The sequence below is a fragment of the Triticum urartu genome, chromosome 1A, assembly GCF_056163025.1.
Source record: "Triticum urartu cultivar PI428250 chromosome 1A, HENAU_Tu73, whole genome shotgun sequence".
In the NCBI taxonomy this organism is placed as follows: domain Eukaryota; kingdom Viridiplantae; phylum Streptophyta; class Magnoliopsida; order Poales; family Poaceae; genus Triticum; species Triticum urartu.
In genome coordinates, this window is record NC_141873.1 from 90758020 (window position 1) to 90779441 (window position 21422).

The 21422-nt window shown below is 54.4% G+C and overlaps 4 protein-coding genes across 5 annotated transcripts; 2 read left to right on the forward strand and 2 right to left on the reverse strand.

Annotated features, from left to right (window-relative positions):
- The first annotated feature begins 247 nt into the window (after nt 1-247).
- Nucleotides 248-7321, forward strand: TT8 (basic helix-loop-helix (bHLH) DNA-binding superfamily protein). Of its 2 annotated transcripts, none has more exons than XM_087514213.1 (9): nt 248-462; nt 580-894; nt 4882-4978; nt 5277-5291; nt 5387-5443; nt 5582-6056; nt 6140-6528; nt 6615-6974; nt 7057-7321. In XM_087514213.1, exons 1-9 carry the CDS (start codon nt 365-367, stop codon nt 7132-7134), a joined length of 1884 nt encoding a protein of 627 aa, XP_087370339.1. In that variant the 5' UTR covers nt 248-364; the 3' UTR covers nt 7135-7321. The 2 variants fall into 2 exon arrangements, with proteins under 2 accessions (XP_087370339.1, XP_048534295.2); XM_048678338.2 differs by having other exon boundaries at nt 252-462; nt 6134-6528.
- A 2805-nt stretch (nt 7322-10126) lies between these two features.
- LOC147990190 (uncharacterized) lies at nt 10127-11292 on the reverse strand. Its single transcript, XM_087537436.1, has 2 exons — nt 10645-11292; nt 10127-10549 (listed from the first exon to the last, which is right to left on the reverse strand). Exons 1-2 carry the CDS (start codon nt 11290-11292, stop codon nt 10127-10129), a joined length of 1071 nt encoding a protein of 356 aa, XP_087393562.1.
- A 7008-nt stretch (nt 11293-18300) lies between these two features.
- LOC125513322 (uncharacterized) lies at nt 18301-19942 on the reverse strand. The gene has a single exon (XM_048678441.2). It carries the CDS (start codon nt 19872-19874, stop codon nt 18702-18704), a length of 1173 nt encoding a protein of 390 aa, XP_048534398.1. The 5' UTR covers nt 19875-19942; the 3' UTR covers nt 18301-18701.
- A 336-nt stretch (nt 19943-20278) lies between these two features.
- Nucleotides 20279-20829, forward strand: LOC147990191 (uncharacterized). Its single transcript, XM_087537439.1, has 2 exons — nt 20279-20470; nt 20581-20829. Exons 1-2 carry the CDS (start codon nt 20279-20281, stop codon nt 20827-20829), a joined length of 441 nt encoding a protein of 146 aa, XP_087393565.1.
- The last annotated feature ends 593 nt before the right edge of the window (nt 20830-21422 follow it).

Sequence of the window (21422 nt, forward strand, 5' to 3'; positions counted from 1 at the left end):
CACATGCCTTACGTCTGAGTCTCTTCTTCCCCCTATCTCTCTCCCTCTCTCTGCTGCTCCCTTTGCCTTATTCTGTGAGATTTCGGTTAGTGCTTTGGTGGTACGTGAGTGTCCATTTTGTGGAGAGAAGAAGAAAACCCATATGGTGATGCATGTGTGAACATGTCTCGTCCTTTGCAACGAAAATAAGAGAGCGAGAACTGGCCCATGCTGGCCCTGCCTAGTGCCCCACGTGACCGGCCTCGCCATGAGCCGTCTGGTGCAGCCACCGGTCAAACTTTAAAGCCTTCAAGCTCTCTTTCCCCCACCTCTCCTTCTCTCTCTCCCCCTCTCTGAGCAAGCTAGTGGTAGGTCGCCGGACGCCATGGCGAGCAGCGGCGAGGTGCAGAGATCGCTGCAGGCGGTGGCGCAGGGGCTGCGGTGGACGTACGCCCTCCTCTGGCAACTCTGCCCCGACCAAGGGTACAGCGCAAGACTACCAACTCTAGCTCCATCCTCGCAATGTTCACGTCTCACTCTTGCATAACTACTAGTACTTCGTTCATCTTGATCTATCCATGCTCAACTGAACACTGGCAGAGCGCTGGTGTGGGCGGAGGGGCACTACAACGGCGCCATCAAGACGCGCAAGACGGTGCAGCCGGCCGTTGCCCCGGCGCAGGTACCGGCGCCGGCGGCGGAGGCAGCCGACCAGGCCCGGAGCCGGCAGCTGCGGGAGCTGTTCGACTCGCTGGCCAGGGAGGCTGCCGCGGGCGGCGGGACAGGCTTCAGGGACGTCCACGGCTGCGCCCAGGAGGCTCGGCGGCCCAGCGCGGCGCTGGCTCCGGAAGACCTGACGGAGACGGAGTGGTTCTATCTCATGTCTGCCTCTTACTCCTTCCCTCCCGGCGTCGGGTACGCACCGCGCGCGTTTGCAGCTTTTCTTGCACTTTTTTTAGTACTATATCTTGTTACCGCCTTTTCTTACTCCGGCAAAACATTCCGGCTGTAGCTAAGAAATAGAAGTTTCGGTCCATCTTGTTTTGACAAACTTCTAACCAAACCTAGACAAAATTACGGGAACACTTGGCCAGGTGTGCTACATAGCTCAACGATGCAAAATTGCCGGGGTGCACTAAGGCATCCCCGTAGTGAAAGGTGTTGTCCTGTTAGAAAGTTGTTTGTGTCTTTTCTAGTACTCCCTCCGCATAAGACGTTTGTTTTTACATTATCATAGTGTCAAAAATCGAGTGGGGCGTTTTGAAGCTCGGCCTCTGTGGAGGCCGAAATTTTTGAAAATAAATCAAAATTCGAACTTGCAATTTCAGAAAAAAAAATCTGAAAAACATGCATTGCACAACTAAACAAAGATGTGATGTGTATGTGTCTAAAATTTCAGATGAAATGCCTTGAAATGTGGTCTGTGCAAAAATAGATAAATTTATGAATGAATAGTGCATGTACTAAAAGGCCTTGCATTTGCTTTTTTTTGTGTAGCACTCATTTTAACGTATTTCATCCTGAAAATTTACACACTTGTGCATTATATCTCTAAGTATATGTGTATTTTTTTCAAAAAAATTGAGACATGCAAATTTGAATTTTGATCATTTCAAATTCGGCTTCCATGGAGGCCAAGCTCCATTGGGCATTTTCGTCAAAAAAGGTTAGATATTATGATACAGAGGTAGTGCTGTTTATGTAGTTCTACTGGTCATAAGAGTAGCACACTCCAATAATTGTGGTAATATAATATACACATGTATCAAAACGGTCCTAAGCAGCAGGAAAAATGAGGGAATTTATCTTTAAGGGGCCCATGCTCTGACCACCAATCCAACCAAAACCAAGTGGAAGAGCCAGAGCCGACAATGAATTTTACAAGGGATCTAACCTCCCTAATGTTAACGAAAGATTTCTAGAGAGCCATTCCTCGGAGTGGAGCTGGAAGGGTCTCCATTTGGTAAATATTTGGCTCTAAGCAACTCTCTTCAAAGAGCATTGTTGCTAGGTTGAGAAATTTCCCACCACCATTTCATCATATATAAGACACTTGTTCTTGATAGAAGTGTTGATGGCACGTAGATTTCAACTTCATGAGCTTATATCATTTTAAGTGTCCATGGAGTTCCAAAAAATAACATTATGGTGCTTATCGAAACCCTCATGAGTTCCTTCTGACAAACCCCATTGTGTACATAGGCATATTGGACAGGCACAAATTGATAAGGATAATCTTATCCCAGACTAATTGAATTTACCACACCAAGGTGCCACTCTGCATGTTTCACACAAAAAATGGTCCAATTTGTCAAATATTATTTGAGCTTTTAGATATCTGCACTTGGCATGCTATTAAACTTAGCTTTAGATATAACATTGTTATCCCATGATTTTCTAAAACGGAGACAAAAAAATTATCTCACCGCATTAATAAAGAAGAAAATCAACAAGGTTTAAGGTCCATTATGCCCCAACAAATGGAAAACAAAAAGCCTACTCTGGTGACACGAGTGAACTCAAGTGCTTCGCCCAGGCGGTAATCCAATCCTTGACCTCATCCTCGATGTGTGCAATGATTATGTTCAGCATAGTACGCTTATTTCTAAAAACCCTTGCATTTCTCTCATTCCATGACTCGGACCAACACTATGAGCAAGGCCATCGCCCGTCTCATATGCTCTCCTCGCAACACCACGGCCTCCCACCAAGCATGAACCGAGAGGAGCGCTTGCTAGGAAGTGATGCCAAGCTCCAATGCATCAATTCAAGATTTGACAGTGTTCCAAATTCTTTCTGATAGAGAACCCACACTCGAACAACATATGGGTCGCCGACACAGGTTCCCTCTTGCATAGCTGACATAAACCATAGTTTGGCCAGCCTCTTCTCTCCAAATGGTCATCCATACTCTATTCTAAGGACGAGCCAATCCAAAAAATTGCACTTTAGAGGTGCCTAGATGACCCAACCCATTGGCACCATGAGGGTATCAATCGCCCCGTGGAAATGGGCAACGCCATGGAATACTTGCCATTCGTGGTGATCTTGCAAACAATATCGTCGGTAATGTCATCATGGAGCTGCACTTGTTCCAGACTAAAGGCACTGAATTGTGTAATGTGGGTTACCAAGAACCCACGGGCTATGTCAATCTTCATGAGCCAAGAAAGGTCATGCAACAAAGACCAGGGCCACAATAACATTTGGCTTGGCCCCAAGAAGCCACAGGTAGTGCCAAAACTTGGTAGTCTGGCTATCGCCCACCATGACGGTAGTTGCGACATAGAAGAGGTCCACGCCCACCTTGCTGCAAGGCGTCTCCAATCCTACCCATGCCCGATTAGGCTTCTTCCATTTGTACCATGGCCAACGCAATCAGAACGCTCTAGCATACTTGCACAAATCCAAAATCCCCAAGCCTCCAAACTTCCTTGGCATAGCTTCCAGCTCGCTTTGCATTGACCACCAAAAACCGTGTTGAAGCTTCTCCACCGCCACAAGCATCCCATGTTAGGACCAGGGACGTGATGTGGTAGATTGCCTGCTCCATGGGCATCGCTTTGACAAGGGCAACCTTGCCAGCCGCCATGATGTTGCCTCCCTGTAAGGGACAAGCTTACCCACCACCTTGTCGACGAGAGGCTCCAAATCGGTCCTCCGCCAACGGTGCATAGACAGAGATAGCCCGAGATATATCATGGGGAAGGTGGCCTACTTGGCAGGAAAACTCGCGAGGACCTTGTCAAGTTTGATGTTAGTGCATCGGATGGGGGGCCACAAGCATCTTCTCCAAGTTCGTCACAACGCTTGTGACCTCCCCAAACCCATGCAGAATGGTGGTAGGGCGCTAAATATCCACCTGAATTGGCACCACAAAAGCGTCGCGTCATCTGCATATAAGGAGGTCCGAATGAAAGCTGCCCTCCCACCCACAGGATGGAGATGGTCCCGACGAGTGTCGATGTCTAGGAGGTTCTGAAGCAGGTCGATCGAAGCACAAAGGGAAGTGGAGAGAGCAGGTCTCCATGGGAAAGGCCCCTCCCATGCTTGATCAGCTCCCCAAGAACTCAACGAAACCCTCAAAGTCGAGGATTGCATAAGAGTGGTAAGCATGTCCCGGAGTTTCATCAGGAACACCCTACGGTGGAGAAGATTGAGCAAGTGGTCCCACCAAACAGAATCTAAGGTCTTCCTGGTGTCTAACTTAAAAAGGAGAATTGGCTTCTTTAACCTGTGCAGCTTACGCCCCAAATTGTGAACATATAGGAAGTTGTCATCGATACTCCATGACTTGATGAAAGCACTTTGGATCCTGGAAACGAGCATGTGCATGAAGGGTGCAAGATGCGAGGCCATCATCTTTGCCACAATTTATTTTTCATGGTCGTGTCGATGATACTAATAGGCCGAGAAAAATCATAGATTCACTCGGCGCCATCCTTCTTGGGGAGAAGCACGATGTTGGCCTAGTTGACCCACTGGAAGTGCTCTACATGCAGGGCAGGGAAGAACGCACCATGTAAACCTTTGGGCCCGACGCCTTGTCCTTAGGCATTTGCACAATGGCATCAGTGACCTCCTTCTCTGTGATAGGGTCGCCAAGGGTCGACAGGTTGCATTGCGTGAAGTCCATACCCTCCCAATTGAAATTATGCGTCCTTCTCTGGCCCTTGTGCAGCATGGACCCGAAGTGCTCCTGGGTCAACTCCTCTTTCTCATCATGATGGACCATATTTTTTGACTGAAATCATTTCTGTCGAGTTCAACACCTGATAACTCCAGAGTTGCACTTGTTCGTGCTAGTCGACACCTGATAATCTCTTGATGTCACGAGCCCAGTAAATCTGGCATGTACTCTGTTTGGTTGATAGTTGACACATGTCTCTACTCTGTCTGCAGGTTACCTGGAAGGGCCTTTGCAAGGGGAGGGCACGTATGGCTTAGTAGAGCAAATGAAGTTGACAGCAAGGCATTCTCAAGAGCAATACTTGCCAGGGTACTTTTCTTTTCTTGATTTTCCGAAGCCATTCGTTAGTCGGCGCTTAATCTGCAGTGCGTGTACAATCGTAATTAAACATTTTAGCATGACAAAAACTGGATGAACAGATTGAGTAGAAAGAATGAAAAAGCATAATTCTTTACCTAATGGTAGACATACAAAGTGATTGGGGTATAAACATGCTAATGGCGAAGCCAACACGAATCTGTACAATTCAGTTTTTCCCCCTTCTTTGTCTGATGATATTTTCCTTCTCATTGGGTGCATAACAAATTTCGGTGGAAATGAATTGCAGAGTGCAGGAATCAAGGTATTTCCCCTATAAGCATAGCTATTTATCAATTATGAATTTTTACCTACAAACTTCATCTAATATCCATTATCTGTACATCAATCATATCACAGACGGTCGTATGCATTCCGATTGTCGATGGTGTCCTAGAAATCGGGACCACAGAAAAGGTGAATTCACATTGTGTCATTTCATAATTAAACTAACCTCCTTCCAATTACTTGTGCCAAAAAAATCTGCTTCTTGTAACTATGAGGACAAATCAGGGAAAATAGAGGCTCTGACCAATCAAAATGCACATATTTCAGGTGGAGGAAGACATGGGTTTGGTCCAGTATGCAATGGCCATCTTCATGGATCAACAAGAAACCCACATGATCTCTAGCATCTGCCATTCCAACCAAACCAGCCACATTGACCAACAGTCATTCCAAACGCAGAGGAAGACACCCACTGGTCAGCCAAAGCTGGAGCCAAACAAGTTCAACCCAGAATACGAGGACGATGAAATGGAGTACGACGACGACGAGATCGATGCAGAGTGCGCGTCGGGTTCAGCAAGCCATGATGATCATGCAACACATAATGCAGGGAGCAGCGAGCTGATGCAGGTTGAGACGTCAGAGAGGGTGAGAGATGGCTGCTCAAGCAACTTTGGTGATGAGATCCAAATGCTGATGGTTTGCCAGAACAGCACTGATGATCATTCCAATTTGCATGGGCAAAATGAAGCTTGGCATTTTCTCTACGAGGAGCTATGCAGTGGCTACCCTCAATCGTCAGGTAGTAATTTCATTTCTCGTTCTCTTGATTTATCTGGCTAGCATCTGACCTCACTTGATGTCCTCTCTGTATCCCAGCTGCAGGTGAGAACCAAGCAATGGCTGAAAATGCTCACTACGCACAGACACTCTCGTTGATCCTGCATCGCAACAACGCCCTGAGACAGGCCGGCGGCCTGAACACCGGGTCCTACCTGGCAGTCTCACTCCAATCTTCATTCTCCAGATGGGATGCTGGCATCCATGGACGCACGGTCGCCCAAGGCACCACCCGGCAGAAGATGCTCAAGAGTGTCCTCCTGTTCTTCAGTGCTGCCTGCAACAAGCCACCGGGCGATCCGAGGTGCGACGATGCCGGCGCGCGGAGGGAGGTCGACTTCGGCGCCAGCCATGTCATGCAGGAGCGGAAGAGAAGGGAGAAGCTCAACGAGCGGTTCATCGTCCTGCGGTCCCTGGTGCCCTTCGTCACCAAGGTACACACACAATCCTCAGCCAAAAAGATTCAGTAATGTACAGTATATTTTTGCAAATTCAGACGTCCTTTTTGCATGGTTGTCAGATGGACAAGGCCTCGATCCTCGGCGACACGATCGAGTACGTGAAGCAGCTGACGAAACGCATCCAGGACCTTGAATCATCGACGGTCAGGGGGCCGGCGATGTCGAAAGAGAAGCGTGCGCTGCCGACGGGCATGGAAGGGGCCAGCAGCAGCAGCGGCAGCAGCGGCAGCACCCCTGTGGCCACGGACGTGCAGGTCTCCATCATCGAGAGCGACGCGTTGCTGGAGCTCCGGTGCCCCGACAGGCACGGCCTGCTGGTGACCATCATGCAGACGCTCCAGGAGCAGCTCCGGCTCGAGGTCACCTCCGTCCAGGCGTCGTCGGACCACGGCGTGCTGCTCGCCGAACTGCGCGCCAAGGTACAGTTATTCTTGGTGCATTCATCTGTCTGAACGTTACTGTTGATGCTGGAATCTTGTTTGCTGCATTGCGTGCGTGCAGGTGAGGGAGGTGCAAGGGAGGAGGAGCAGCATTTCTCAAGTGAAGAGAGCGATCCATCTCATCATCTCATCAGGATGAGTGGATGTGCAACAGATTAGTAGTAGCATATGTCATCAGCCTCCCCCTTGATGCTTATGTGTCGATAAAAAGCACCCTTTGTCGAAAAATTTCATCAGGCTTTGTTTTTTTTTGTTAGCCTCTGTTCATACATATCAACACTAATGATAATGCCTTAAAAAAGAAAGCTAAGGATGATGCTTTGCCAGTCTTGTTTAACTGCAAAACTATCATAAAGCCTTATTCCACCTTTGCCGAAAAAGGCTTTCGCCCCGCTTTATATTATAAAGCCAACCGCACAATAAACATCCAACACAGACCAACACACCACAAACACACACACACGGAGGTCCACAGGAGCCACAATAGTACACCAAAGGGTCATAGCTGAGGGCACAGCACAACAAGCCCTAAAACCAAAAGACGCACGCCACAATCCACATAGATGCCAGGCGGACTAATCAGGCTCAGGGGGAGGAGGCGGCAGCGGGGGAGCCAAGCGGAGCGCCATCGAGCGGAGATCGGAGAGGAGGGCGGTGATGACGTCCCGGTCCTGGGGGCGGCTAAGAGGCCGCCAAAGCTGCAGGTAGCCACACAATTTAAAGATTGCGTCAGTCGCACGACGAAGGGGCACCTTCTGAATAACAAGCTTATTACGGATGTTCCAAAGCGTCCAGGCAAGAACCCCTACGCACAGCCATCTAATATGGCAGTAGCGGGCAGGGCAGGCGTTAAGCTTAGCAAGCAGGTCGGGGAAGTTGGTATTACACCACTGTCCACCAACCGTTTCGCGGAAGCAGGCCCAAAGGAACTGGGCAGAGTGGCACGAGAAAAAGATATGGTTAGCATCCTCAACGGTGCCACAGATGGGGCACATTCCATCACCCGGGCCATTCCGCTTGAGGACCTCAACACCAGAGGGGAGCCGGCCACGGATCCATTGCCATAGGAAGATCCTGATCTTCAGCGGGAGACGGATACCCCAGATCAGGCTAAATGGTTCCGGGGCCGACGAGGGTGCAATGGCACCGTATAAGGACTTCGTGGAGAAACGCCCGGAAGGCTCGAGGTGCCAGAACAGGACGTCCCGGTCCTCCGCCACCTCCATCGGCAGTAGAGCAATGTCCTGGAGGAGGGAGTCCCAGGCGGCCACCTCAGGGGGACCAAACGGGCGCCGGAAGGCGAGACGCCCTAAGTCAATAAGGGCCGTCTCGACCGAGACTCGAGGGTCAACCGCAATGGCAAATAGCTCAGGGAAACGCACCGCTAGGGGGACGTCCCCTAGCCAACGGTCGAACCAAAACAGGGTCGAGGCTCCGGAGCCAACAGATATAGAGGTACCAATGCGTAGTACGGGCAGGAGCTGGATCACAGACTGCCAGAACTGGGAACCGCCCGTACGTTGGCAAAAGGCGAGAGGCTGGCCACGAAGGTATTTATTGCGGATGATGGTAAGCCAGAGGCCTCCCTCCCCGTTGGCAATACGCCACAGCCAGCGAGTCAGGAGGGCAATGTTCATGCGTCGGGAAGAGAGGATCCCAAGGCCCCCCTGGTCTTTGGGCTTGCAAATGTCAGACCAGCCACCATGTGGTACTTCTGTTTGCCATCCTCGCCAGCCCAGAAGAACCTCGATTGGTATTTGTCCACCTCCTGGTGGAGGGTCTCATGAAGGCAGTAGAAGCTCAAGAGGAACCAGAGGAGGCTCGCCAGCGAGGAATTGATAAGGATCACCCTGGCGGCCTTCGACAGCCAGCGGCCCCTCCAGGGTTCAATCCTGTGCTGCATCCTAGTCACCGTCGGTCGAAGATCCGCGACGGTGAGTCTGGAGTCACTAATGGGCACCCCCAAGTAAGAGGTGGGGAAGGTGCCCAGGAGGCAGTTAAGCCGGTCAGCAATGGACAAGGCTTCGTCCGGGTTGTAGCCAAGGACCATCACTTCGCTCTTGTCGAAGTTAATGGTGAGTCCAGACATTTGTTGGAAGCATAGAAGAAGGAACTTCAGGTTGGCGATGTCGGAAGTGGAGCCTTCAACCATGATAATGGTGTCGTCCGCATACTGGAGGAGGGAGATGCCTCCCGCACCAACAAGGTGAGGGGCCGAGGGAGACCCCTCCCGCACCAACAAGGTGAGGAACCACGCCCCGAATATGGCCGCAGGCCTTGGCCTTATCCAGGATGACAGCAAGGGCATCGACCACCATGTTAAAGAGAAACGGGGAGAACGGGTCTCCTTGGCGCACCCCGCATAAGGTGGGGAAGTAGGGCCCGATCTCACCGTTGATGTTGACCGCCGTCCAGCCGCAGGTGACGAGTTGCATAACCCGTGTCACCCAGCGGTCGTTGAAGCCTTTCCGAAGCAAAACTTCCCGAAGGAAGGGCCAGTGAACCGTGTCGTAGGCCTTGTGGAAGTCGAGCTTAAGGAACACCGTGCGGAGGTTTTTCGCTCGAACTTTGTGGAGGACTTCGTGGAAGACTAACACCCCATCCAAAATATATCGGCCTTGTATGAAGGCAGACTGGTTGGGGTGGGTAATAGAATCTGCAAGCAGGGTCACCCTATTGGCGTACCCCTTGGACAGGATCCTGAAGATCACGTTGATCACGGTGATGGGACGAAACTGGCGGATGTCTGAGGCCCCAGGGACTTTAGGGATGAGGGTAATGATCCCATAGTTCAGGCACCCCAGGTCCATGGTCCCAGAGAAGAACTCATCGAAGAGGGCCATGACCTCCGGCTTAATGGTCTGCCAGAATGTTTTAAAGAACAAAACCGGCAGTCCATACGGGCCCGGGGCCGAGGAGGGGTTCATTCCTTTGATCACCATAAGGACTTCCTCCTCCGAGAAAGGTGCCACTAGAGCGCCATTGGCCTCGGCGGAGACAAGCTGGTCTCCCGACCAGGCATCAGGGGCCAGTGTAGCCCCACCCCGAGGGGTGGGGGTAAAAAGGGCTTTATAAAAGCCATCTACGTGCGCGCGGATGTCCGATGGACGAACAAGCTGAGTGTTGTCCGCTCACAAGGAATGAATGGAGTTGCGGCACCGCCGGCCGTTGCCAATCGCCTGGAAGTAGGCCGTGTTGGCGTCGCCCTGAAGTACCCAACGTTGGGTGCCGCGCAACCGCCAGTAGGCCTCCTTGTCAGAGTAGATGGCCGAGAGCTGGTCCTCGAGATCGTATCGCAACATCCACTCATCTGGGGAGATCCCGAACATGTCTGCCCGGGCGTCCAGGGCCTGGATATCGCTTAAGATGGCCTTCTTGCGCTCACGAATATCCCGGCCAAGATTCGCACCCCAGCCCTTCATAAACTGGCGGGCTAGCTTGACAAAAAACTGCCAGGAGTCGACCGCGGACATGGAGCGGTGGGGGGAGACGCGCGCGGCGGCCCACTTGGCCGCAACCGCCTCGCGGAACCCGGCTTGGTTGAGCCAGAATGCCTCGAACCGAAACCGGGGGGGATGGGGGGGCGTTCATCCGCCATGGAGAGGAGGAGGGGGACATGGTCATATCCGATCCTGGTAATAGCCTGAACTGAGGCCAGGGGGCATCGAAGCTCCCAGTCCGGGGAAACTAAGACGCGGTCCAGGATAGACTGCGTCGGGTTCGCCTGGCGGTTAGTCCAGGTGAACCGGGCCCCCGTGCGCTCTAGCTCACGGAGGCCAAGCTCCGCGATGCAATCGTTAAACAACTGCATCCGGGGGCGATTAACCCGGTCGTTATTCTTCTCATCCGAGGAGCGGATGAGGTTAAAGTCCCCTCCCACCACAACGGGAAGAGAGGACGCAGAGACCTTCTGCTGCAGCTCGGCGTGGAATGTCGGGGAGCGGCTGAGATCCGCCGGTCCGTAGACGATGATGACCTCCCATTTGAAGTTGAGCGCATGCTCGAAGATCTCCATACTGACGAAGAACTCGCCCCGATCCATACCTCCCACCTCAAAGGTGGAATCCTTAACACCTAACAGGATGCCACCTGAGTGGCCATTGTTCCCACTAGAAGGGAGCCAATGCCACGCGAACAGGTGGGAGCTAAGCCCGTCAAGCTCGGGGAGGCAAAAGTCCGTGCGCATGGTTTCCTGAATGGCTATGATGTCAATGTGCTCGTCCCGGATGTACTCAACAAGCTGGCGGCGACGGCCGTCATGGCCGAAGCCGCGAATGTTCCAGAAAAGGGCACGCATCTAAACCGCCATGGAGGGGCTGCTTGACCCCAGGACGGTGGAAGCACTGCGGGCTCGAAGAGCGACAGTGCGGGAGCGAGTGCGGCCCCGAATCTCCTCGGCCGGCAACTCCGAAGGCTGGGGTGCCGGGGTGCGGAGGAGGCGTGCCCGTGTCTCGGCAAGTTTCCCATCGAGAATCTCACGGGCCTGAATAGCCGCAATCAGCTCCAAAGGGGGGCCAACCTCCCCCCTGAAAACTATGGCCGAGTCACGGGCCACCTTGGCAAGGCGGCCAAGTGGAACGGCTTCGAGAGCAGGGAAAGAGCAACTAGAAGAACTAGAAGGGATGTCGGTCGCACCTGTCTCGAGGTTCCGGGCCGTAGCCCGGATCTCAGCCCGCTCGGAGATGGACGGCGCCGGGAGGCCGGCCGGGCGGTCCGCGTCGAGCCGGGCGCTGCGGCGGGAGGCCGTCACCGGGGTCGACGAGGCCCGAGCCCGGCGGACGTAGGACATCGAACGAGGCGGGTGAGGGGCGACGGGGGTGACCACCTCCCCGGAGGTCACCAGCAGCAGGCGAGTCGGGGAAGCAGACGCCGTGGGGATCAGACAGGCACCAGACACCGCCTGAGGGGAGGGCGGGTCCAGGGCCGGTGAATCCAGGACCGGCGCGTCGACCACTGGGGCCGGGGAGGTGGCCGGGGGGGAGGCGGGTGGCGGCTGCGCATCCGCCCCAGATGGGTCCAACAGGGGGGACCCGAGGGGGGAGGCACCGACGATGGCGAGGCCGGAGGCAGCAGAAGTGCCGAGGTCGGAGATGGGGGGTCCGTGGCCACCACAGGAAGAGCACACGACGAGCGCGGCGAAGATGCCGGGAGGACGAGGAGGCTGACGCTGGAGATGTTGCTGAACTCGGCCGAGGAGGAGGGAGAGGGGGCAGGCAGCGTGGAGGTGGCGGCCTCGGAGGGGAGGGCCAACCCACGCGACCGGCCCGCACCCGAGTCTCCCCGCCCCGGGGGAGGAGAGGGGTCCCGAGAGGGGGAGCGGCTGCGGCCGGAGTGCTTGTCGTCGTCCTCCGGGTCCTCGTGGCGGGAGGGGTGCAGCCGGCGGTAGTGGGAATCATCGCGGGAGTCCGCGCCGCCCCCACCAAAGTGATCTGCAGCGAAGTGGCGAGGACGGCCGACGTGGTTGTGGGGCTCGGGGTAGATCTTGAGGTCGAATCCCTGGTCGTTGAAGAACACTCGAACTGTGGCACGGAGAGTGGAGGAGTCTAGACACTTGACCTTGACGCGGACCTCCTCCTCCTTACGGAGAGAGAGCTCGTCCACCACCACCACCTTGCCCAGGAGCTTAGACATGCTCCGGATCACCTTCTCAGAGCGGGCGATGTCGGGGAGGCCCGCTATGAGAATCAAAGCGGTGTCCAGCACGGCAACCGCCTTGGGATCCAACAGGGGCTTAGAGATGTTGACAACGAGCTTGTTGAGGGTGAGGGTGATGTCGTCGCTACGGGTGCAGAGGCCCAGGCTGAGAGCGTTAGGGAAGACCACGGTGAAGGAGCTGTCCGAGGTCGGGGTCACCTGCCAGTCCCAGACACGACGGCAGAGGTGGTTAAGCTCCGCCTCGATCATCTCAGGCGAGGCAACCCCGGCCCCCACGATGGACACGACAGCAAGGAGCGAAGGGGACAGAGGGGGGACGTCTTCCACCTCTATGTGGAAGAATCCGAGGCCCTCAATGCCGTGGCCGTACATCATGAGCTCCCCAGTCATCGGACGGTCGGGGCAGAGGACCGCGGGATGGCCCGATTCCTTGCAAAGGTAGCACATCGGCGAGTTGGGGCAGTCAACCTGGAAGTGGCCAGCCTCACCACAGTTGAAGCACGGAGGAAGGTCACGGGGGGCCTCAGAGATGAGCGCGCCCGAAGACGCGGGTGCGAGAACCGTGTTGGCGGGGGTGCGGGCAGCACCCCGCTTCTTCTTCTTCTTGGCGCCTTGGCGGCCACGGGCCCCGGGGCCCCCGCTGCCCGGAGGATGGCTCGGCTGGGACCGAGGAGGCTGGTATCGGCGGGTGGCCGCAGTGTCAGAGGGCTCAGCCCGAGGAGGGGGCGACGCGGGGTGCTCATGGCGACGAGCGGGCGAAGGTGAGCGGGGCCGGTCCCGACGGCTGTCCCGAGGGGGGGAGAGCCGGCGGTCGGTCCGCGCCGGGGAGCGGCCCGTGGTGCGTCTGGGCGAGAGACGGTCGTGGCGGGGCGGCGAGCGACGGGTGTTGCGGGGCGGCGAGCGATGGGACTCACGGGCATCGCGGGGAGGCGACCGGCGGGCCTCTCGGGAGGGGGACCGGCGAGGATCCCGCGGCGGGGACCGGTGCGAGTCGCGCGTAGGAGCCCGGCGCCCGTCGGAACCGTCGCGACTGGCCAGCTGACGGCGGAGGTCGGCCTCGCGCCGCTGGCCCTCCGGCGAGGCGCGGCCCGGCGGGCGAGGGTCCTCCAGGGGGCGTTTGGGGCGTCCCGAACCGTCCCCCCAAGAGCGCGTCATGGGGCCGGACGGCGGCGTCGCAGGGGGGGGAGGGGGAAACCGGCGGCGGCGGGAGAGGAGGACGGAGGGCGCTAGGTCTGGTATCGGGGGGAGGCGAGACCGCAAAGGGAAACCCTTCAGGAGCCAAATGCCTCCCCGGGCCAGGGGGAGCTGGGCCGAGGCCGCTGGGCCGCCACACGAAGGTAGGGTCGGCCCACAGATCGCAGGCCTTGTGCTCGGGCCGGCCACGCTAGGAGGGGGGAGGGAGCAGGCCCAGCTGACGGCCAGGGCCCGACAAGGCAAGGCCCAGCCCAGGTGCCAACCCCTCACCCCCAGCTAGGGTTCCAGCCGCCGCCCCCGGCGACGAGGACGCGACGGACGGCCGGGCCGGCGGGCGAGGGGCCGCGAGGCGGCAGGGGGACGGAGTGCAGCAGAACCGGGAGGAGCCGAAGAAGGCGATGAAGGGTCGGAATGGAGCGCGTTGGGAAAGCAGCGGCACGCCGGCAGTCGAGGGCGACGGCGGGGCGAGCCAGGTGGGGACCTTCCAGGAGGCCAGGGCAGGTCCTCGGTCCGCTCGACCAGCCACGCCCCAACCGGAGGGGCGCCGGCCTTCCCCAATCCCAGTCCCAAAGGCCGCACCTTTCCCCGCGGTCACCGGCGAGGCGCGCGGCAACCGGCGGGGGGGGGGGGGGGGGGCGAACTCCCACCCCTGGGAGTAAGGCCGCCGGCGGAGCGTGGCGGCGTGGGGCGAGCCGGAGCGGGCGGGGGAACGCGGTCACGGCGCTCGACCGGCCGGCCCGCGGCGCGGTCGGCGTCCTCCGCCCAGTCCGCCCAAACCACCCGCCCGGGAGGTTCAGGGGACGGGAGGGGAGGGGCCGGCGGGGAGGGGGGAGCAGCGGGGGAGGTGGAGGCCACAGCGGAAGGGGCCGCCGGCGGCGAGGGGGTCTCGGCCGGGGAGGCGGCCAGCGGGGCGGCGGAGGGGCCTGAGTCGCCAGAGCCCGCGCCTTCCATCATCAGCTCGTTCGTGTGAGACCTTTCCTATTCCACCTTTTCTAGGAGTAGCGACAGAGGTTGCGAAGATGGTGGCTTTAGTCTTAATGTTGTACGACTTTGTAAGGTCTTGTGTTAATAATTAATAAATTGGCCGTATGCATCGTCCAGATGCAGAGGTCGGAGGTATTCCTCCTTTTTTTAAAAAAAAATCATAAAGCCTTATCGCATTTGAACGGCCACTTCCTTGATTTCTTTTGTTCTCTTGTTAACCAATCTTCTTGGTTTTGGATTTCTGGTTGTTGAGCGCCCTTTGTTAGAGTATAAATCCTCTAGGATCAACACAGCGAAGTCCCATGCTTTACTTGGTTAGTTGGTTCGTCGCACAGTACTGTCAGAAGCAGATCTCAGCTCTCCGGCATAGCAGAGATACCACTATGTGGAAATGTTTGAAATCATCGTTGCACCTTGTTCTTCACTCAACACAGTGTAAGCTGGGAGACGGCACTCGGATCTCCTTCTGGTTTGACCACTGGCTTCAATGCGGCAGGCTACGGTTTGCTTTTCTTATGCTATTTTCCTTCGCTTCCTCCAAACACTGCACGGTGGCTTCGCAATTCAGAGAAGGACAGTGGGCACTTCATCTGCACTCCAACTTATCCAACACAGCCTCACTAGAGCTCGGAACCTTGCTTGGTTTCTGCATTCGGTGCAACCAGACCCTTCTCGGGGGGATACCAGAACACCTACGGCGACGAACGGAAAGCTCTCGACCAAATACTTCTCTGATCTACTTGCCCTCAGAGGTGTGGAGTGCCAACTTGCCCCGAGCATTTGGGATCCTATCATACCCCGTAAGCACAGAGTGTTTCTATGGATCGCTCTCAAAGGCAGACTAAACACCAAGGATAATATGTTGAACAAGCATTGGACGGCCATTGCGCCACATAATGGTTGTGATGTCTGCCCAGCAGTGGAAAGCATTGATCATATCGTCCTGAGATGTAAGCTCGCGGACAAAGTGTGGGACAAGGAGGGACTTCTTACACCAGCCACTACGGCATCTTCACTGAAGGATTTCTTATGCTGCCGTGCATCAGCTGATTCTTATCGGAAGCTTTGGAATGTTTTGCTCGCAGCGGGCGCTGTTGGGTTATGGAGAGCACGGAACGATCGGGTCTTCAACAAGGACAGCTGGCATGCCGCACGTACACTCTACGAGGTTTCTGATCTTCTTAGATACTCGTGTGCCAGACTGGCGGAAGATCGCTGCACAATTTTAGGTTGGGCCGACTTTCTTGTAACTCCCTAGCACTGCTTCCCTCAACCCCCCTCCTCCTTATGTAACCTTCCTTAACTGGCTTGGTGGTGGCCTGCTGCACTCTCAGTGCACGTTTACACCACCTTCATGTAACCGGCCTTTGGCCACTCGGGTTTACCCCGTTTTGAATGCATAAGGTAGACTATCTCTACCTTTTCTTTCAAAAAAAAAAGATCTTGATCTCATGAGTAGGATAAAATTAGAGTGCATCACCAGTTTGATAAAATTAGATCCCGTTTCTTCTGGCAGAAGGGGATGCAAAGTTACCATATGGTCAAATGGGAGACCATCTGTTCTCCCAAGGAAGTTGGGGTCTCGGGGTGATTAACACCAAGGTCATGAACTGATGCCTTATCGTCAAATGAGCGTGGAAGCTCCTAAGGGCCAAGGGGTTTGTGGCTGCAGATTTTTAGGAATAAGCACAAAATTCATTCAGATTTTATTTTGCACAAAATCAGAGAATTGTTTTTTACTTTTTGTGACACATCCATCAGAATGCAAGGAGTACAAAATACCCTTCAAAAATTACTTTGAGATCCAGATATTTTATAAGGTTGTGTAGTAAGAGAAGATAAGCAACAACAGCAAACAAGCAAGAACGGCTCTTTATTATTAGCAACAAAAGGTCAGAAAACAAAGTGAATGACAAGGCCCGTGTGGTTACCAAGACAAATTTATGTGCCCAAAGGGGGATAACATCATGGAATTCAGCATCTTCGTGTCTGCGGACTAAGGTAGGAACAACACTGTTTGAGTGTCTGCGGCCCCTGCATCTTCTGATCAGCCACCCATCTGTCAAACTCTGACGGAATTTCACGCTTCCCATACACAAGGAGCCATCCAAAGTTCCAAACCTGAACCAATAACAGCGCCCTGGTATGGGTTCAGGTTTTTCAGCACTTGCGAGAAGTACTAATCGGAAAATCTGCTAAAAGCATCCCTGCACAACATCTACTTTGCTCTTTTTAGCCTACAAAAATGAATATAAGCTTCAAAAAGAAAACATCACAGAGAAAGATAACACGCCCCACAACAACCAGGAAAAAATGTAATGCAATTTTGCATCTAGCTAGTATGAAATGTAGAGGGTGAGGCGGGGTGCAGAGAATATATAGAACAAAAACTTTGTTCTCATAAAAAAAACTTTGTTCACTAGTTAGGAGGAATCCTCAGAAGTGGCTGAATTTTTTTTCCTGAATAAATGAAGGTGCATGAATCGCAAAAATAAAACAAAAAAGTTCATTATGATGTAATAATGGAGGGGGAGAACTGTTTGCTCAAGAAACCAAGCAGTGCATCATCTAAGGCCTTGTTCCTCCTTGGAAAGCTCAATGCCTGAACAAATGAAAACTAGAAGAGAATGAACTGAAAGACCAAAAAAGAAGCTACATTAATAAGATATAAGATCAATTGGTTTAGGCACTGTTTGAAAATTCAGAGAACTGATGGGATATACTCCCTCCGTTCCAAATTACTCGTCGTGGTTTTAGTTCAAATTTGAACTAAAACCACGACGAGTAATTTGGAATGGAGGGAGTACAACATAGAACACTTATGTTGACGTGTCACGACCAAAGGTGCAGTCAGTGATATGAAACAAGACAATTTTGACTTGAACATTACGACACCTAATAACATATACTCCTACTTTGTTTTACTTCAGTAAGCTCTACATTGCTTCTGAATCTGCATAAAAGAGTGACTATTGGTGCCATGACTTTGTTGTGTTAATAACAGTAAAAGGTAAGTAACAAATTAAAACATCATTGAAGGAACAGGTACATTGCTAATTCAAACCAGAACAGAATGAACTGCCATTGATAGACATAAAAAAGGATAATTATATCCAGGCTCTGCAAGTTATATACTCAGGCTCTACTCATATTATATACCTCGAAGTTTAACTGATTATATTGGGGCTCTACCACTTATATACGTAAGTATCATTTAGAGCACTTACGTTTTTCATTTTCAGATACGCATAAGGAAAACTATACAAAACAAACAGCATTCAGCTGTGAGAAATGTAAACACCATATTAACACCTAGCATGTGGATACCATAAATTTTTTTTGGATATATAAGCAAAACAAACAACATTCAGCTGTGAGAAATGTAAACTATACAAAATATGACAACATGAACAAACAAAGGCCATCAGCTTCAGATAAAGGGATTAATCCTGCAATAATGAGACACAGAAACTAAGACTTCAGGATAATCACTCACTCTTCATTTGAAAATCCTACAAGAAACCAAAGCCTAATTTACTCTTCACTGGGCCAAAAGCAAAACAAAAAAATGATCACTGAATTCGATCACAATATCAGAAAAATTAGGCACAGCAGACACAAAATCATATGGAAAAGGCTACAGGAAGAGTGCACAATGAAGGATCCACAACTACGTGTGCTGTGTGCATCCCAGTTACATCACCAGAGGACCGCTAAGATGTCGGTTAACTGAACCAAGCCTCGGTTCCAAGTTCCAACAGAAAGCAGAGTTGCTGCTGAACAAGTCTACCAAGAACAAAAAATCCCTACAAACTAAAGGAGGCAGACCCACACTCCTCTCAGCCTAACATGGAAGCGTATCAAAGCATTCGATCAGGCACCAAAAATTGCTGATAGCTCGCTGGACTGCGGGAAAGACCAGCAATAGCCGGTGCCGTTGCTGATCGGCGGTCTGGTGGGCCTGGATGTGGAGTGGTCGGGCGAGAAGCAGCTGTAGCTCTCCAGCGTCGATGCCTCACTGACTTGTGACGACTCTGGCGTGGCCCAATCTTGGCCAGGGAGGAGGAAGGTGGTGCCATTGGAGGAGGTCAGGGCGGACGGCTGGAAGGCCCAAGCGCCGGTGATATCGCTCGAGGGTGTCGTGGCATTGTAGCAGGTCAGCTCGGAGGTGGCTGGTGAGACGAGCTCGTAATTGCCCAGTAGTGCCGTCGACGTGTCGCTCAGGTCCGAATTCGCTGGCGTGGGCGAATCTTGGGCGGGGCGGAGGAAGGCGGTGCGGTCGAAGGTCAGGGAGAAGCTGGGAATCAGCGTTGTGGCTGTGGGTGCTCTGCGTACCGGCGGTTCTTGCGGTTCTTGCTCTGCCTGCGGCCGCTCGATTGGAAGCAAGAACGCTTCTTGAATATCAGATGTAGCAACCACGGTGGGCGGATTTGCTGCGGCAGGAGACGGACGGAACTGCAGGCATCGCCTCACGCCGGAGCGCTCGCCCGCGGCCGCCGCCTTCCTCTTGGATCCAGACATCGACGACGACCCAGACGAAATGGGTTTGGAGGCGGACCGGCCAGCACGACGCTTCTGGTAGATTTTGCAGAGGGCGGGCATGGCCTCGCCGGGGCGGGGGTCTTCCTGGCTGAACTCGAGCATCAGCCAGCCGTTCTTGGGCTCGTAGGTGAAGGGCTGGCGGTACCCGACGGCGGCGCCGCCCGCGTCAAGCACGTCGCACCGCGCCTTCTCCGAATGCCAGGTGCCGACCCCGCCCGCGACGGCGCGGCACCTGCGGGTGCCCCGGCTGCTCTGGGCCCGCGCGGAGGTGAAGAAGTACCACTCCCTGCCCTCCCCGTCGCTGCTCGCCGAGGCGGGGAGGAGGCCGGTGACGAGCGCGGCGGGCTCGGCCGCATACACGTCCGCGTCATGGATGTACCGGGCGGCGGCGGCGGGGAGCGGGGACCCGGAGATCTTGCGCTGGAGGTAGATCGTGATGAGGTCGGCGTCGCAGGGCGCGAAGGTGAGGCCACGGGGCGAGTCGGGCGAGCGCGGGGACGCCATGAGAGGACGAGGGACGGAGCTTGACAGCTAGGGTTTGAAGGCCCGTGCGCGGGGAGGGGCGGAAAGGAGAGGGGGGATCTGCGCGCGTGTGGCTGCGGTCGAAGGCTTTCCTTTTGAAATTTGGTTCGGGGACGGGAAATCGCACCGGGAGAGCGGTGACGTAGGCGAGCTCGGTTTGTGTTGTGTTTTTTTTTTTCGGAAATATTATCTTTCACTGAGAGCATTTCCAACGGATGCGCCAAAAGACGCGCGCGGTAAACTGCCATTTTAGCGCGCGCGGCAAGTTTTCACGCGCTCCAGCGAAGGCGGGAAACTGAAGCGATTGCGCGGGGGGGGGGGGGGGGGGGGGGATAGCGGCAACTCGCACGGTAAATTTGGTGCGCCGCTTCGCGCGCGTCTATAAAATGCGGCGCTCGTCACGTGCTCCACCACACTGCCACACACCCATCCCCTCGCCACCTCGCCGCTTCCAACTCTTTCTCGCCGCTTCCAGCGCCTCGCCACCACCGCGCCGTCGGGGATCTTCAGGCTACCGCGGCGTCCGCGCGCGCCCCAACGGCTGGTACTCCGCCGAGATCCGGTCCGGCTCGGCCTCGGCACGTTTCGGACCACGCACGAGGCAGCCCACGAGTACGACGCGGCGGCGTGGCGCCTAGAGAGGCCTCCGTTGCAGATGAACTTTCGGGATGTCCACACGCGCGAACAGGCGCAGGCCGTCACCCCTCCGCCTCGTCTGATCACGGACCAGGACCGTGCAGACCACATTCGGCTACAGCGCCGCCTCCTCGTCGTCGAGGAGGACGAGGGAGCCATGGCGGAGAGGCGCCGGCGCTACCCGGAGGACCTCGCCAACGAGCGCGCCTACTGGGCGGAGAGGACGGCAAGGCGCCGCGCGGAGCGGGCGAACCGGCGTCGGCGGAAGGCTTTTGGCGATATCACAGTGCGATATAGTTGAAGCAGGTGGGAGGTCGATCTTCACGTCAGACGACAAACGTTGGGAGGATATATGGATCGATACCTCCGACAACACCTCCGAGGATGAGGATGATGATGAGGACTCGAAGTAGTTTTGCACCGTAGTTTTATCTAGTTGCACCGTAGTTTAATTTTATGTAGTTGCACCGTAGTTCGGTTTTTATCTATCTATGCTATGAACTTGTTTATCTATTATGTTGTGAACTATATAAAATATCTCGGTATCGTTTTTTATATCTATGTGAAATTTATTTTGTGTCCAAAATGTAACAAATATGGACATGTGTGGGGCGCAACAAATATGGACTGCTCGCGCGCGCTGCTGGAGCTGCGCGCGCGCTGTATTTTAGCGCGGCTGCTGGAGCCAGCACTGTGCGTCGCGCCAAACCTGGCGATGGGCGCACCTCAAACTACTTTTTAGCGCGCCGCGCGTTCCGTGGCTTTTGGAGATGCTCTGAGAGAGGGTGATATTTCCAACACTTTTGCTGGCAGTTTTAGTTATGATAGAGGTGGCAGTTGAACCGTCATCTAGAAAATGTCATGTTGTTCTCAAAAAACTGTCATCTCACACAC